Source organism: Haliotis rufescens, unplaced genomic scaffold (assembly GCF_023055435.1).
Source record: "Haliotis rufescens isolate VD_foot unplaced genomic scaffold, xgHalRufe1.0.p SCAF_12, whole genome shotgun sequence".
Taxonomy (NCBI): domain Eukaryota; kingdom Metazoa; phylum Mollusca; class Gastropoda; order Lepetellida; family Haliotidae; genus Haliotis; species Haliotis rufescens.
The window spans coordinates 1013244-1031341 of NW_025963802.1; the positions used below are offsets into that span (position 1 = coordinate 1013244).

The 18098-nt window shown below is 40.7% G+C and overlaps 1 protein-coding gene across 1 annotated transcript; it reads left to right on the forward strand.

Annotated features, from left to right (window-relative positions):
* Positions 1–1886: 1886 nt before the first annotated feature.
* LOC124127470 lies at positions 1887–17773 on the forward strand. The gene is made up of 4 exons (XM_046490865.2): positions 1887–2102; positions 11180–12420; positions 13280–13370; positions 17173–17773. The coding sequence occupies exons 1-4, from the start codon at positions 2015–2017 to the stop codon at positions 17406–17408; spliced, it is 1656 nt and encodes a 551-aa protein (XP_046346821.2). The 5' UTR covers positions 1887–2014; the 3' UTR covers positions 17409–17773.
* Positions 17774–18098: the final 325 nt, after the last annotated feature.

An 18098-nucleotide genomic window follows, 5' to 3' on the forward strand; every position in this document is an offset into this window, starting at 1 on the left:
TAAAATCCCGCGAGTCTTGGATGTACATGACCGTTTATTACCCTCACGAAGACACCATATATTATTGATATCATACTAAGTACAATTTGTGCAGAACAACTTCTTTAATTACTGTAAAAGCGACGTTTTGGTAGAGATCCTTCTACCGTTGTCAAGCAAGATATATATATATAGTAGGTGGAGGATCAATAGAAACAACAGTTGCATACATGAGGGAAATTAACACGAGTATGTCAAGCAGTGACAACAGAAGGATAATGCTGTCACGACATGATGGACAGAGCCTTTATAGTAATTAAAGAAGTTGCTATCCATACATTGTGTGTACTTTGTCATCCGTCAACTTCGAAGTAATCTAAGTAATGCCTATCAAACAAGATATTACACTGTTCTCTCACATCAAACATATAACATTGTACAGCCAACTACCAATCTCATATGACGATCCTTCATGTCATTACGTCTACCACAACCATGTCGCCCTTTCACATCACTAATTTGCCTTCCAACTTCCGACCCCTGAATATCCGGGGTAGAATAGGTCTTCAGAACCCATGCTTGTCGTTAGAGGCGACTATGCTTGTCGTAAGAGCCGACTAACGGGAACGGCTGTTTTAGTTGATGCATGTCATCGTATCACAATTGCGTAGATCGATGCTCATGATATCAATCACTGGATTGTCTCGTTAATCCTCGGATTTTTTACAGACCGCTGTCATATAGCTCGAATATTGCTGAGTGCGGCGTTAAACATCAAACAAACAAACAAAAAACAAACTTCCATAATCTTAAACACACGAATTGATACTTACGATTATTTAACAACACGTCGCTGTGAGTTCCCAGACATTATCATGCCAGACGGTTGGTCTTTGTGCGCCTCTGTTTTTAATAAATGTGACCTATTATGGGTGCTAGGATACTTACTACTTTCAATTAATCTGATAGTATATCTAAAGACTGCACTTATTACAGTGGGACGTTGTAGAAAATGAGTCCAAATGTTTGATGCCATGTGTCTTTGTAATAAATATGAAACGAAGCTTATCAAATGTATGTTTTGGTCCTAAGATACTTTAGTTTTAAAATGTAATCAAAAGTCAAAGTGTGTTTTTTCACCCATAAGTTCCCTTATATCATGGTCGACCACAAATGTCTCTTATAATTTGTTTGTTTGTTTGTTGTTTGACGCCACGCTCAGCAATAATCCAGCTATATGACGGCGGTCTGTAAATAATCGAGTCTGGACCAAACAATCTAGTGATTGACATCATGAGCATCGATCCATTTTACCCCGTATCTTCACGGAATGTCTCCTATAAATTACTACTATTATAAGTGCAACATTGTCCCCTCAGTTTCTGACGTTTCACGGCCATGCATTATCAGAGAACCGTGCTGGCTTCCTATCTCCATGCAGTTTCCGCCAATACGTTACGTTTGGTTGCACTCAACCAGGGACAATTCCTTGCCTGAAGGTATCGTTGCTTGAGACCACTCTTCGAGGCCGCCTTTATCAATATTCGATCAATATCACTGCGGGGATGCATGGACTTCACACATTGGAAATCGAACCCGAGTCTTTGGCGTTACCAGCAAACGCTTGACTCAGTAAGCTATCACATCGCCCCTGACTATATATGAACTTTCCTGGTTCCTGTTCGTTGTTACTCATTCGATCCTGGGTATTTTTCCATGTGTGATATATGATCTCCTGCATTAAGTAACATCAGCTATAAGTCCTTTTTTGTTTATACCTTGTGTTTTATATCCGTCATGGGTCATTGCTGGAGCTCTGTTGTTCGATATGAGATTGCCATTCTATACAATGCCATTGATTAATACTAAAGTTGTGTTATTAATTTTTTTATTCTCTTCAGCCATGCGACTGTCAGCTGTCTAATATAAGATCGAACATAAGTCATCCCAGGCCATTGTTGACGGTGGAGGTATGCAACTGTAGACGACGCACACGGGTTGTCTTTAATCAAACCCTGCGCATTCCGCGTTCAAGATGTTCTCTGTTGTGGTCTTTCTGTTCCCTTTCTGTGTTATAATGTCACAGTTGAAGGAAACCGAATCTGGAATTTATTTACCTACAGGTAAGAACTAATACTTAACTGATAAAAATAATGTTTCTTTTACCTTATTTGCTGACACAGTTTTTTAAGTAATTAGATAGAATCTAGTATAGATATAAGAACGGGAAACAGGAAAACTTAAACGTTTCTGTTAAAAAGATTTTCAACTCACTGCAACATTTAAGAAAAATTAATATACTAGTTTGTAAAATGTTCGAGCTTTTCTATCGAATTTTGATTCGAATGATGCGCAGGCATTTAACATATGGTTCAAACATACCAAATATGAATTCTGCTATAAAACGGAATTGTGCATAATTTATGATCAAGTTTCTAGTGGTAAAATGATTGCATAAACTCTGTTTACATCTAACCATAAACAAGACGAAAAGTGAGTTGGGGAGGGCTCACTAATACCCCGACTTCGGGTCCAACTCAGTTCAAAGCACGAAAAACGCAATATGTTCTCAGAAAATACTCTTATCGAAATCAAACTTTGCACTGCACCTCTTCTCTTGGTTTAGGAACTTTGGAAAGACTCTATGGCGTAGTTGTTAAGTTATAGGTCGCATAAATGTTGAAGTTGAAAACATATTCTAAGTTGAAAACATTAAAAAATCACATCATGCCAGAAAATACACATTTCAAAGTTTTATTTTTAGTATAGAAACTTTCCTAAATTTGAAAGGAATTCATGAGGTGAGGGAGTGAGTGACTATGGTTTTACGCCGCTTTTAGCAATATTCCAGCAATATCACGGCGGGGGACACCAGAAATGGGCTTCACACATTGTACCCATGTCGGGAATCGAACCTCGATCTACGGCCTGACGAGCAAACGCTTTAACCACTAGGCTACCTGACCGCCCCAAGTTTTCTAGTTATAGATCGCACAAATGTTTCAGTAAAAACATTCTAAGTAAAACAGATTCAAATAGCTGTATTGTTTTCAGAAAATCCAACTGTTGAACACAAACTTCGCACTGCACCTCTCACATGGGTATAGAAACTGTACCCCCAAATCATCAGAAAAGAATTTTTCAAGTTTTCAAGTTTTCAAGTTTTCAAGTTGCAGAAATGTTGAAGTAAAAAAATCAAAGTTCAAAAGATGAAAAACATCATACGTTTTAGGAAAACACACTTACAAAACTTCTCACTGAACCTCTCCTACGGGTAGGTTCAACGAGAATTTATTTAGTATCTCAAGTTATAGGTCGCACTAAAATGTCTTCGGAAGGACGGACGGACTAACCGACGGAATGACGGAAGGAATTCCTTGGTGTAACTATATACCCCAGCCCTTTCAGGTCGGGGTTATGATAAATATACTCTTCAAAAACAGAATCGCCAAACGGATTTTTTTCGCCACAGGAGCAAAGTTAGCGGACCAAGAGGTGCAAAATGAAGAGGTTTAATGTGTTATAGTGTCAGTACAAATTTCCCGGCTCAAAATGATCACACCAAGGACATGCAAACCATTAGTCGGGAAGCACGTACGAATCGGAAAAAAAACGCCACCAGTGTATTAACAAAATGACCATGGAGCTGCACGTTAAACGGTATAAACGAGCAGAGTTTTTGATTGCCTAGCATATGCGACAATCGAACAGTGACAGTTCAACATGCTAAGATTAACAGAATCAGTTGCAGCCAGGGTTTTCAAAGTAGTGCCCAGCACCATCACAAGGCTATGAGACTGGTTTCAACAGGATGGGTCAACACGTGATCGGCCATGGTCGGGACGACCAAGAGTAACCACCCCCGCCAATGATCGCTACATCCAAATGCGCCACTTATGTGAGACGACGACCACAGCCACCTCAACCGCATCCCAAATGCCGGGTCTGCGCAGAATCTCCGACGAGACCGTACGAAACCGTTTAAGAGCAGCAGGTCCTGTTCGACGCGTCATACTGAGTCGAAAACATCTCCAACAACGACTGCATTGGTGTCGTCAACACAGGGTATGGCCTCAACTGCGATGGAGAAATGTCTGGTTCAACGACAAATCAGGATTTCTCCTCCGTCGAGGGGATGGAAGAGCACGGGTCTACAGACGTCGGGAAGAATGTTCAGCCGGAAACTGCGTACAGTAAGTTAACAGGTTTGGTGGGGGTAGCGTTATGATATGGACGACCATCTCTCATCATGGCAGGACAAGTTTGGTCCATATTCAGGGCAATCGTACGGCTCAACGACACATCAACGAAATTCTCCGACCACACTTCTTCCCAACTGCAGCCAACGTCAACGGTGTATTCCAGCAGGACAATGCTCGACCGCTTACAGCACGTATCACAAAGCCTGTCTACACAACAACAACATTGATGTTCTCCCCTGGCCCTCCAGATTCCCGGATTTAAACCCGATAGAGCACCTGTGGGATGAATTGGATAGACGGCTATGCCGACGTCAACCACAACACCAGACGTTGAAGCAGTTGGCTTTTGCGTTGCAGGCCGAGTGGGCTACCATTCCCCAGGATGTCTCTTCAATGGGCAGGAGATATTAGACCGCTATCGATTCCAACGGGGGACATGCGCGTTATTAATGGTAGCTGATCTGCACCTTGGACTTTTCCCATGTACCAATATCTTAGAAGACTACAATCATCAAGTGTTCTCTCCACAATATTTTGGCTCAATACCTTGTACGGTTCCTCCTATAAATGTATTTTCCTACCTAACACAAATCTGGCTTTGCGTTGCTTTTTTGAAAAGTATATTTTCCTCGTATGCCGATAAAGGCTGCCAAGATGGTAGCTTTCTACATGAACATGTATTTATTATATTGTCTGTCAGCGTAAATGGTCTATAATGCCACCGTCATGTTTAGGGAATTGTTTCAAGTCTGTAGGACACGAGGGATGACTTCAACTTTCCAATTGTCAATTTTCACCTTATGTCGAAAAATATTCCTGCAGCTCCAGACCTTGGTATCTACATTTCTTGAGGCCCAGTCTAGCATGCCCTTTGTACCAAGATTTCAAAGATCGTCAAACGACTCTTGTTTAGAAGATGTTTGATCAAAGTCACAACATCCAAGGTCCCAGTAAAGCTTTCAAAGAGGTTTATGTTAGAGATGTGGAGGACATTTCAAATTTGACGCACCAGTGACAAAAATGATGTCCGATGCAATTCCCAATTTTAACTTTTACCACATGTTCCCATGTGTAAACAATTGTTTTGCTTTTACAAGTCATTGTGACGGAACCCATCGGTGGGACAGGATACGCTCACCTTTACGCGAACGCGCACGTTAAATGTCCAACAGTAAGTAGGACTACGTTACTTGGCGGCCATGCTTAAAGTGTGTGAACACTGACTCGATGTATGTGAGTTAACACATAACCCTTAATGTTATCATATTTTTACATTAGGGGAAATTTTTACTATAAGATTTGTAACACAGCACCTATGGTACCAACAGTCAAGAATGATCATGAAATCAGGATTTGTGGAGCTTATAATGTCACCGTCAACAAAGTGTCTAAATTTGATAACTATCTGAATCCGAAGGTAAGATCTTTACGCCGTAGTGGGTGGAGGTGAAGAATTCACAAAGCTGGACTTGAGTCAAGCTTATCAACAGATAAAGTTAGGAGAACAATCAAAGAAGTATGTCACAATCAACACCCACCGAGGACTGTATAGGTAAAACAGGTTACCGTATGGTGTTTCGTCTGCTCCAGGAATATTCCAACGAAGTATGGAGAATTTACTGCAAGGTCAAACAATAGTACTGGTGAAAATTGATGACATCCTAGTGACTTGGCGTTCTCGCAAAGAACATTTAGAATGTTAGAAAGGCATAGATCCAGTAGCAGAAGAAGTTCATCCTATCAAGGATGCTTCATTCTTCAAGGATGCAGCACCAACTTAATTGACTGAATTGAACAACTGTGACCGATTCTTGAAAAACGTATTGGCACCGATGCATCAGATATTACAGAATAAATCACTTTGGTCATGGGGTCCAGCACAACAGAAGCCTTTCCAGGAGTCTACAGATCTGTTGTGTTCTGCACTGTCGTTGGCATGCGATATGTCCCCATATGGAATTGGAGCCGTGTTAGCTTATAGAATGGAGAATGGTGAGGAAAGACCAATTGGATATGTATCAAGAACATTATTTGCAGCAGAGAAAAACTATTCACAACTTGAGTGTTGGCTATTTTCTTCGCCGTCAAGAAGTTTCATCAATATTGTTTTGGACATCACTTCAACATCTTGACTGATCATAAACCATTGTTGGGGTGGTTTGGAGAAAACAAGGCTGATCCCACACTTGCAGCTTCACGTATACAGAGATGGGTTTGACGCTTGCAGCGTATGATTATACACTCTCATTCAAGGCAGGGGTAAATCATAGCAATGCTGATTGCCTTTGCAAATTACATCTCAAGCATACACCAGAGGTACGGGATACACCAATTCTGGCAGATACAGTCATGCTCATGGATATAATAAATTCTACAGTAGTCACAGCAGCTCACAGCAAGTCGTGGATGCGAACTTACCCTGTGTTATCACAGGTACTTTGGTATGTACAGAACGGTCGGCCTTACCATTCTGCTGAGGAGAAATTGAAACCCTACGTTATGAGGAAGAATCAACTTCTTCACATGACGGTTGTGTACTATTGGGAAACCGAGTAATCATTCCAAATGCTGGTAGAGCCCAGATGTTGGAGGAAGTACACCAGACACACCCTGATATGAGTCGTATGAAGAACGTAGCTCCCGGATATATACTGAACACCAAAAGAAACTTAGAAGGTATAGGAAACATGATGTATTTTGTTTCAGCTGGTATAAACATAATAATGATGGATACAACACAATTCATTAGCAATAAGAAAGAGTCAGTTCTCTGCACATCAGACATCTTCTGTATCCATCAACACAACACCACGTGACCATGCTGAAGTCAACTGAAGTATGGGTACACCTCAATACCTGGTATGGCCCCCATTTGCATTCACAAGCGCGACACACCGTCTGTGCATGGAGTGAATAAGACGGTTGATAGTGTTCATGGGGATGTGACGCCACACCTGCAGGATGGTAACCTCGAGCTGTGCAGCTGTCCTTGGCCTCCTTGCAGATGTGACCTGTGAATGTGACGGTCCTGACGTTGTGTTGTCACACGTGGTCTGACGGTACGATGCCTGTCTCTGGTGCTGTTGGTTGTCTGGAATATTTCCTGCAGACAGTAGATGGTGTAAACGTGGACGTTAAAGGTGTTTGCAACTCTCTGAACACTCTCACCAGCTTGAAGTTGCCTAATAGCTCTCTCTCGATCGATCTGTGACAGTCGTGGCATTGTCACTGACGTTGATGAGTGAATGATTCAAAGACATCTTCACGGACAGTTTTTGCGGTATAAGCAGCACGTGCATTTCGTGCGTATCCACCCCACACTTACTTCAACGTCGGTGCGTTTGAGCGCTGTGGATTAAGCGTTCACTGCCCTTAACTCTGGTTAGGGTCATTTTGAAACAATTAAAGCCCATTACAATGGAACCATAGCAGCCAACCGTTTTCACAACCATTTTCCCATATTAAATAGGAACTTGAAGATTTCGCGTTTCTTTTGGTGTTCAGTATATTTAAGGGCCCGGTACGGATTCAGAATTGGAGAGCTATTGTGTGTCAACAGAGGCAATTGTGATTTTATCACTTGTTCAGTTCTGCAGTGAAAGGTTTTCTGTGTTTCGGAAAAAGAACTTTAATTGATTAACTACTTCACTGTGAACGTCGTGGACTGTGCAAGTGATGGAATTGTATATTATTATGATAATGATAATACTTTCGTTATGTTATTGGGACATGTAATTGGCAGCTTAGATGGGAGGAGTATAATGTATCATGTAAGGGCTATTGGTTCGAGACTATCTGGTGCAGAGAGTATAGCTTCCTCTACTATATATAGAGACGCATACCTGATTACGTCCCTTTGCGGCCATGTTACGATACTACACAGGCACCTTTTGCTTTGACAACAAACTAGTATGTCGTTATGTTCGTTTTGCAAATTGTCTTTGGAAAGAGTTGTGAGTATGGAAGGGTTGTGTTGCTTTTACTTTGTATTTGACTCATAATTTATGAACGAAACTCGGGTTCTTCAGTTTACCATGAGAGCCCATAGTCCACATTAATATAAAAAACCTTCAACGCCAGAGAATAACAAGTCGTAAACATTGAACGCGGGTTTTAGAGTTCGTATGGAATCCATTTCACAAAAGTCTTTTTTTGTAATTGTACTAACGACCAAACTCGATGAATTCTTGCATCTAGTTTCATGTGTAAATAATCAATGATCAAATGCAAGTGACTGTTTTTTAGGTAAGATACTCGACAAATGAATACTACATACGTTTTCATTTGATAGTGTCGCCGGCATAACAAAGCCGTCTTTGAAAACTACACATAAACAGACACATGATAACAGCACGAACATATCATGCATTATTCACCGGTTATGTACTTAAAGACTCCCAACCCATGAAAAGGTAATCATCTCAGGTCAGAGTTGTATCGTTTGTCACATTCTATTTTGAACACTTGAAAGAGCCAACGCAATGATGTTCTTTGTACATATCAGTATTGACCTTATTCGTTGATGCATGCCACACAACGTAACATAACAACGATAACGCACGCCGAACCGATCAAACGATCGATTGACATAATCTACCACGAATGGATGTTAAATGGGATTTCAAATCCTTTCAAATTTGAAAAAAAACATGATTTGGTCCTGGTATTTATCAGATCAACTTCGACGTAACTGTATCTGAGCATTCTGTTAACTAGGCGAGTTTGACGCCATCTACATGTATGAACAATGGAATCAAGCGGTCTTCAATAGTGACGACTGAACACAGCTGTGAGAGCACTCTCCTACCCAGAGTTCCTTGCGCTCAGCTTTGAGCCTCTGCCGAAAGGCCAGCGAGATGTGATAATCAGTCAAGTCTTACGCAACCCATTAAAAAAAGTAGCATCTGTTTTTCATCTTTTACTGTTTTGAAACGTCTACAAAACAATGTGTAAAGCGCACTGAAAAGCTTGCATTGGGCCAGTCTAATATGACATCAGAATTAGCGCGATTGGTCACAAATAAGTACGATAACCTCATATGCAAATGAGGCTGTGGCAGTGGTGCAACCCGAAGCCATCACTCATTCGTCACCACTCGCCAATTTCCATAACATGCAAGAAGACTCGTTCCCCAATTGATGAATGTTATGTGCGAAAATACGACAAATCAATCAAAATACGCATATGACTTCAAACTCTTCAGTCAAAGAATCCCTCAAGATTATTATTTTTATTTACATATGTCTCGCATCTAAAAATATACTCAAGACACAGTTAAATGTGTTCTGTCATACTATATAATACCGCATGTCCCGATGTGCTTTAAAATGCATCTGGAATATATATGACATGGGGGAAATATACGTGAATCATTATGCAACGTGTTGACAATTCTTTTAGCTGTGCTCCTTTGCGCTTAGACGGAACCCCGTCGCAAAAATGGCCACGAGAGGGCCACGAGTCGCTATTCGGCTGGTTCCGGAATAACACGAGTTGGTCACGAACGAGTCATCACTGCGCCGGATTTGTGGGTTTTAATAATACTGAATATTTGATGCACTGAAATGTAAACAGTTGAAACCGTCAGTTCCACCAGAGAGTCATGCTGTATTAATGCATATGACATGAAATACAACATATTAGCGTTGGGGAAGGTGTGACATTATCCAAAAATAATCACAATAATTTGCCGGGAAAAAAAAAGTATACACTTTTGTGAGATACTCATTGAAATGATGCATGGACTATCGCCCGTGACATCAAATAAATCAAATAATCATTACTTTGATGTATACTTTCTTTTTCCAGCCAGTATAGTAAAATTTTAAGCAGCTGCAAGAATAGTTCATGTATTTCTTTTGCATACGAGATATCCTTATTATTCTAACCGGGTGGGGATTCCGGGTTAGAAGGGGTCCCCTGCAACATGTGCTTGTCATACTAGGCAACTGAATGGCCCGGTCCCGCTGGCGCATTGCTTAGCATGGTACCCCGTAACAGTTGTATCGTTGCTCTTAATATCAATCTCTGGTTTTGTCTTGTCTAGACTATATTACGTACGACATCCGTGAAGATCCGGGGTAGAATAGGTCTTCAGCAACCCATGATTGACGTAAAAGGCGAAAATGCTTGTCGTTGATGCATGTCATCGATCCCAACTGTGTGGATCCATCCTCATGATATTAATCACTGGATTGTCTGGAACAGACAAAAGGCAATATTAGACAATGCCATCGAATTTTCACTCAAAGATCTCACACAATATTCGTCCATGTCAATATTAGCCCGTGGTTAGTCAAGAAGCGAGGACCCATGCACTAAAAGGTGACTAACGGGATCGGGTGGTCAGGCTCCCTGACTTGGTTGTTGCATGTCACCGTATCCCAATTGCTTGGATCGATGCTCATGATGTCAATCACTTGTCCAGACTCGATTATTTACAGACCGCCGTCATATAGTTGGAATATTGCTGAGTGCGGCGTTATACAACAAACCAAACCAAAATACTTACGACATATAGAGATTCTCACCCAAGTGTCTTTTGATATCAAATATATCAACATGAGTTGATAAAAGTGGAAAAATTCCGAGTCTTGCCGAGGATTTTTGCCACTTTTATCAACGAGTGTTGATATATTTGATATCAAAAGACACTCGGGTGAGATTTTTTTATCATCCAACATCATTCTTTCAACTTTTTCAATTTGTAGACAGTAATTAGCAGTGTCTTCAGAGTAAAAAGTACTGCAAACAGCTTCAGTAGCAGAGCCGTTAGTGATGTCATTTGATTGTGACGTCATGGTTACCAGTGATGTCACAATGGTCTGCAAAGCATTGTGATGTTATTTCATTGCAGCGATATCTACAGTGTAGATATCGCTTGATCTCATCCAAGCGATATCTCCTGAGGGAGCCAGTTTTGGATGATAAATAGCGGCTTTAAACAATAAACATATAAATTATTCGAATCTCTTATATTCTTCTGTTCGTGTTTTCAGATGGTCCTTCGGTGTGGACAAAGACATACCTGGCTATGGTGCCAGAGAAAGAAATTGGAAGTAAGGATGCCGGTTATCTCTACATTATGTCATCCGAATCCACGACCACTGACGCGTGGGTGAACGCTAAACCTCGAAAGATTCATCAAAACATCACTTCAGGTGAAACGGCTAGAGTAAAGCTGTCCAAACAAGTTATCATCACACAAGGATCAAGCAAAAAAAGGTCGTTTGGGTTCAGCGTTGTAACCCCTGGTGACCTCGGGGTCTACTTCCGGGACAGATGGACATTTTTCCAAATGAGAGAATTGAATCAGTTATTAAATCAGTATACAGTTATATCTTACAACAATGCTGCCAATCCAATGTTATCCGTAGTAGGTATATGTTTTGGCGCCGACTTCACAAAACTAACCATATCTTTTCCAGATGGAGTAAATGTGTCGAACGTTCTTGGACCTGTAACAAGCGATGTTGAAGTAAATGGACAAACCGCTGTGCTAAAAAAATTATTTTACCGCTCTAGTCTCAAACTGGAAAGTAATGAAGATTTAACTGGGACGATAATTAAGAGCTCACATAGAATAGCAATAATAGCGGGAGCTATGTCGATTGATCCATCTAACAGATATGTTTATTTAGATCACATGCCAACGCGATATGCTGCCAACAACTACATCGTATTTGGTCTGCCAGGGATCAGTGGAAATGACACTTTTCGTATTGTAGCAACATCTTCTAAAGCCGAAGTTAGCATTGACAGTGACCGAACAATAAACCTAGCTAGCAAAGGCGATTTTCAAGATGTCTCATTCTCAAGAAGCTCTTTTCACATCGTTGTCGCAACATCCAAAGTCGGTATTGCAATCTTTCTTCAAAATGGCGGACCAAGAAAGACAGACATGATGAACCTACATCCAACCTACAACAGCAAAACCTCGAAATATCAGTTTTCTATACCTTCGATATCAAGTGATGTTAATTTCAAGCATTACCTGGTAGTAACTACAGAATCGAGTGGACAGGCCAGCATGGTGTTAAACGGACAGTCATTGCCCCCAGAAACAGTCTGGTCCTCTGTTTCCGGAACAGGTCATGTGGGAGGATACGTGCCGCTTGTGGAAACTGCGCAACCCCAGATTATTGCTACCACTAACGGGGTGTATTTCAACGCATATCTGATGGGCTACGGAGATGATGCAACTTATGGATCAGCTTTAGAAGGCATTGATACGCCCCAGGTATGTTAGAGAAGGGGTGGCCTCATATTCGGGTACCCATTCAGCCATTGTCTAAATTGTTATTCATTGTGCACAGCTGTTGCCCTTGGGCACGCCAGAAACCTATGATCGAATCCCGGTTCGCTCGGATTACATTTCTAGGTTTATCAGCACCATACCTATGCTCATGATATTCATATAAATTTGTTAACATCTACGACCTACATCACTTCGGGTTTTCCTCTCACATTATGCTGACACGCCGTGATATAACTGGAATACTAGATCGTTGCTTCTTCAAGCACATTGTTTGAACCATATTAAGGAGTCAGTTACTGATCACAATCGGCAATAGTCCAACTCTATCCCAACAACATGTATATATGTTAAGCCTACACAGATATGCATTCTTATACTTGATGGCTTGAGTATCGACCCACATTGTAAGGATGCAACCCATGTACCCAGTCACACACCCTGAACAGCTTCTATTAGTTTTGCCGTGACGACTTTTTCTTTACTATCTTTAGCCATGAAACACATGCATCGGTAATTCTGGTAAAGAAAATGCCTCACTCTTGTCTACTTTGATTCTTACAGTAACTAAAATATATGATAAAATATGATTTTATGTAAATTAATAGTATTATTTGACATCCTTGGACTATTGCTGATTTTGGCTTTGAAAAAAATAAAACTCATTTACTGGTCTTGGGTTCGTATCGTCGTTTTATTATAATTTCTCAGCACTAGATCCTAGATATGGGTTTCCCTTGTGTGCATATATTGATCCATTCCGGATGCATAATCAAAGACACTTACATTTGTTGACTGATTTAATTACTGCAACACAGACACTAACAATATATTTATTGTTTAGGAAAACACTGATGATCTTCAGTTCTACTCTAACAAGACATTTTGTGAAAGGTCTGGCCAGACCGGAAACTACATCTCCAAAGGAACACAGAGTAAGGACAACGTTCTCACGTCCATGTCTGGAGGCATTCAGGTTACATACTGATCTAAATGAACCTCGTTGAACCAGACCGGTGTTTTATACAAATAACATCCAACTGAACCATATGTGATCATTATGTGTTTAAGTCCGGTCAAGACTCGATTATTTACAGGACGCCCTTATGTGGGATTTTGTATCGAGATTAGATGTGTTCCGCTTCAGCTGAAAAAACCCCGACATCTTGCAACAATTTAATTTTAGTGTCAGACAATTTCTCTTTTTTCAATGGTCTGCAGCATAATTATCATTTTCGAGAATATTCTGGAACAATCTATTTTATTCGATAAAATCCGAGGCCTCTCCCAACTGAGCTAGTGTTAACAGCTAGTTCAGGTCCTGTCGTAGGCGTCGTGATATCTAAACAAATTATTGTGTGTTGTTCATATTCAAAACAAACGTGCGTGCCTATCCTAACAAACACGCGAACATCCAAGCAGGTTGGGCGTGTGTGCGGGGTATTCTCACATGTTGTACGTCGATTATGCACCTTTACTCTCAATACCGATTGCCACATCTCTCCCGCTTTCGGGTGCGATCGTTCGGCCATTGCGTTCCCCTGCGCTGTCCAGCTACATCGGTCATTGTGATGTATCGCGTAGCTATCGTTTATATATATTATTGAAGTTTATATGAACCACAGGTACTTTTTCCATTGGTGTATATTATATATTTACATGTGCCTAATACCCATGACCCCTTTCATCTGCAAACAAATTCAATCTTGTTCTTCCGGTAAACTGAACATTGTTTGACCTGCCTTGGTGATATCATTTGGGTTTCCCGAAATTTAGATACTACTACTACCACTACTACTACTAATGACAATAATAATGTTTGTCACAAAAGCTTTTTGCTTAACATAGGACCTCCTCAGCACAGATCCCAATACCTCTTACCCATCTCTTTTACATGTAAGCTTTTTTGCCAAAGGAGAATTCACACTAAAACGCAGATTGTCATTGTCGAATCCTTTAGGCTCGACATATGCAACATCATTTTTCATCTGAAACGTGGCAAGATAAAAGAGAGAGGATCCGTCAATGTAAGGAGTTGGGGGAGGAGTTATTGACCATCTTGTGGAAGGTCAAGCCAAGACGTATTTAGGGATACAGGTTAGAAACAAACTCCAGAATGACCATATGAAGGACAAACTTTGGGCAGAATACAAATTTAGGAATAAGGAAATCTAGATCTGGAGTTCTGAGCTGAACGTTCGCGATTAAGCTACAGCCACAGTTACTTATGCTGTACCAATCCTTTCGTATTCTCGTGGTGTTGTTGATTGGACGAAATAGAATTTTCAGGGTATTGACACCCTCACACGAAGAATCATGTCAGACAATAGATCCCACCACTCTGGCTCTTTCCTCAATTGCTAATACTTTCCAATTACAATGGGAGGGCGTGGTTTGAATTATTAACGTGGAGGCTCTTAATGACAGACGTGTATTGTACGCATTAGGACAGTTATTTGTCTGATGATCCTCTTGTTAAGCATGTCAAGTCTTATGATGAAAGCAAAACAGTCCACAGTTTTCTTAAACGTGCCAAGGGTGTAGGACATAATCTCAAATGCCAGTGTTGATTTTGTTGATAGTTCTGAACTGCTGAACGGTACAGAAATGAGTGTGAACAAAGCGAAGTGCGATATCAAATCGGCACAGGCTCAGTATTTCTGAACGACCACTGCATCGAGTTTATGTGCAGTGTGTTGAGAAGGTCAGCAACCCTACAGAGTCTTTCGCTTGGATGAAGTCGGCTGGCCTGAAAAGTAAAACAGAAGGATTTCTGTTTGCTGCTAATCCCCAGACACTTCACACTCGATATCGTCAATGTGTGACTTTTCATCAAAATGTAAATATGAACTGTGGATCATGCAATGAATTTAATGAAAATGTCCAACACATTGTCAGTGGATGCCCAGCTTTGGCACAAACACAGTTGACATGATGGAGTGTCTCGATCATATCATAACCGTCTTCGCCTTGCTTATTGTTTTAAGTCAGGGGTTCATCCATGGTACGACCCAGAATAAGTAGAGGGCGTCCTGGAAAATTATAATCGGAAAGGACTCGTATGCAGCGCCAGACGTATCCAGACAAGCACACCTGACCTCGCATACGAAAAGTCACGCTTATACAGAAGGCTCAGTATTGGGGAGTCACACATTCTTCGAAAAAATATGGGTGGATTCGACGAGACAGCGCTTCATGGGGGAACCCTCTTTGCTGCATTTATATTGTAATCTGTATGTGAAAATAATGATAATTGTTTTGCACCAAATTCCATTCATGAGTAGATACTCATCGCTCTTTAGATGAATACCTTTTTCGAAACAATAATTCTCCGGAATGCAAGGTTTTGAACCAAAAAGAATCGGCTTTGCTTGTCTCTTCCATTTACCTAAAATCAATAATTATATTTGGTTATAAGTTAAAATTAAGTCGATGAATGATCTGTACAGTGAGAACAGTTGCTCATATCGATCATACGGATACAACGCTCTGGGTTCCGTTTCCCAAGGGTTTCGTAGTCGAAAGCCATTAATAAACAATAGGAGCTACGACAGTGAAACTTGATATTGTAGATTATAGTGTAAGTGCATACAGTTTATACTGTTGTGCTTTGTGATCCAGATCGTCACACTCACAAGCACTGACTCTAAAAATATTTTTAAATTCAACAAAAAATAGTTATAACTGTACTTCGCATGTGCGCATCAGCAATTTTCGAAGCCACAATACACTTATTATTTGTCGTTCGCTGAACATAATAATAACCGTTATTCTCATCCGTTTTTTTAGAAATCATCAATTTGAACTGTCTTCGAAAACATGGTTGTTTTTTGCATAAAGGGTTACGAAAGCAAATATTGAGTCTTAATAATCTTTAACGCCAAACAATCATTTAGTCCTGAGGGTGGGGGCGTGAAGGGTGGAGGGGCAATCAACAAGCCGCGTCTCCTTGGACAAGTTCCATCAGCTGTCTGGGCTGTGTGTAGAAGGGATGGATGATGGGGCGATGAGCCTAACCAGCATGACGGAGCCAGATCATCAAAACCCTCCTTGCTGCATTCATTTATTTTTATCTGTATATAGAAAAAGAACATTCGTTTGTTTATTGTTGAACGTCGCACTCAGCAATATCCCAGCTATATTACGGCGGTCTGTAAGTGATCAAGTCTGGACCAGAGAATCCAGTGAATGCCATCTACGACAAGCATGTTTTATTGGATACCAATTCTATCCGAGATCTTTAACAACAACTTATTTAAAACAATAATAATACATGTATTTATAAACGTTTAAGTACTTTATAAGGTATATGATATTAATAATGACAAATGAAAAATAAGTAATAGAATTGAAGATGGTAAAACAACTTGGAGTTAACATAGACCCGTGAAGATCTGGGGTCGAATAGGTTTTTCAGCAACCCATTCCTGCCGTAAAAGGTGCTTGTCGTAAGAGGTGACTAACGGGATCGGGTGGTCAGGCTCGCTGACTTGGTTGATGCATGTCATCGTATCCCGATTGCGTGGATCGATGCTCATGATATCAATCACAGGATTGTCTGGTCCAGACTCGATTATTTACAGACCGCCGTCATATAGCTGGAATATTGCTGAGTGCGGCGTTAAACAAACAACAAACAAATAAAACTCAATTGAAGCTTTCAATGCGCACAAGTTATCATGTACTCTGTACCATGTTTAGGGTATATGATTAATGCTCGTCTGACAACTGTTTCAGTGGAAGTCTCAAAAGTCAAGTCCTATGCAAAAAAACGGCAGTTGTCGTACAAATCACTGCACCGGACCACGCGGCACTTACAAGCATGTCAGCTAACGTGTTTCCTCTATTCCGACTGTATTGGGGTCAACTTCAAGAATGTGTCGTCACCAACTGAAATCAACTGTGACATCATCATGAAAGGGCAGTTTTACCAACTGCGTGATCCTGCGTGGACTAAATACCTTTTGACGTAGGCGGATCAGAGTAAAGGCAGTTCAACAGAAATAAGTAAAACAAGTATTGACCGATTAGTTGATATCGTGATGAAGGCTGGGATTAGTTCCAGAAAATACTTGGTAACTAGTTTTGCCTCGGGAAATACAGTAAACTACGTTTATAACGGACACGCTTATAACGAACTGACGGATACGACGAACGTATTTTTTGTCCCCACCACTGCTGTATCTATGCTGTTCATATGCTTATAACGAACTACGGTTATAACGAACTCAAATTAATGGCCCCTTTGAGTTCGTTATAAACATAGTTTACTGTAATGGAAAACTGGTTAGAAAATTGTAGAGGCTACGAGAAAGAAATGCATGTCTGCTAGCATTAACTACCCCCCCCCCCCCCCCCCCCCCTCCCCGATGCACATAAACACACATACGTGCTGTGTTGTGTTGTATGTAGAGCTGTGGTACTTTCACACAGGACAACGCTTAAAGAATGTTTTAAAACCGAAAGCTGAGTTCTTCAAACTATCAACGACTATTATAGATGGGGGACTATATTTCATTTTTATATAATATCATCATTGTGGCCTTTTCATATGTTGGCAGAAAGGGCGTGTTCACAAAACATGTTGCGCACTGATCAAACTATATGCGTTGTTGTTATTATTTATAATCTTGTTGTTGTCTAATTATTCTCAAAGCCATGCT

What these genes read in the sequence shown, in the direction of transcription:
- LOC124127470 (XM_046490865.2), top strand. Translation starts at nt 2,015, where the DNA reads ATGTTCTCTGTTGTGGTCTTTCTGTTCCCTTTCTGTGTTATAATGTCA. An exon ending in TGGAATTTATTTACCTACAG is followed by an intron (nt 2,103 to 11,179) that starts GTAAGAACTAAT and finishes TCGTGTTTTCAG; the next exon opens with ATGGTCCTTCGGTGTGGACA. An exon ending in CATCTCCAAAGGAACACAGA is followed by an intron (nt 13,371 to 17,172) that starts GTAAGGACAACG and finishes CAACTGTTTCAG; the next exon opens with TGGAAGTCTCAAAAGTCAAG.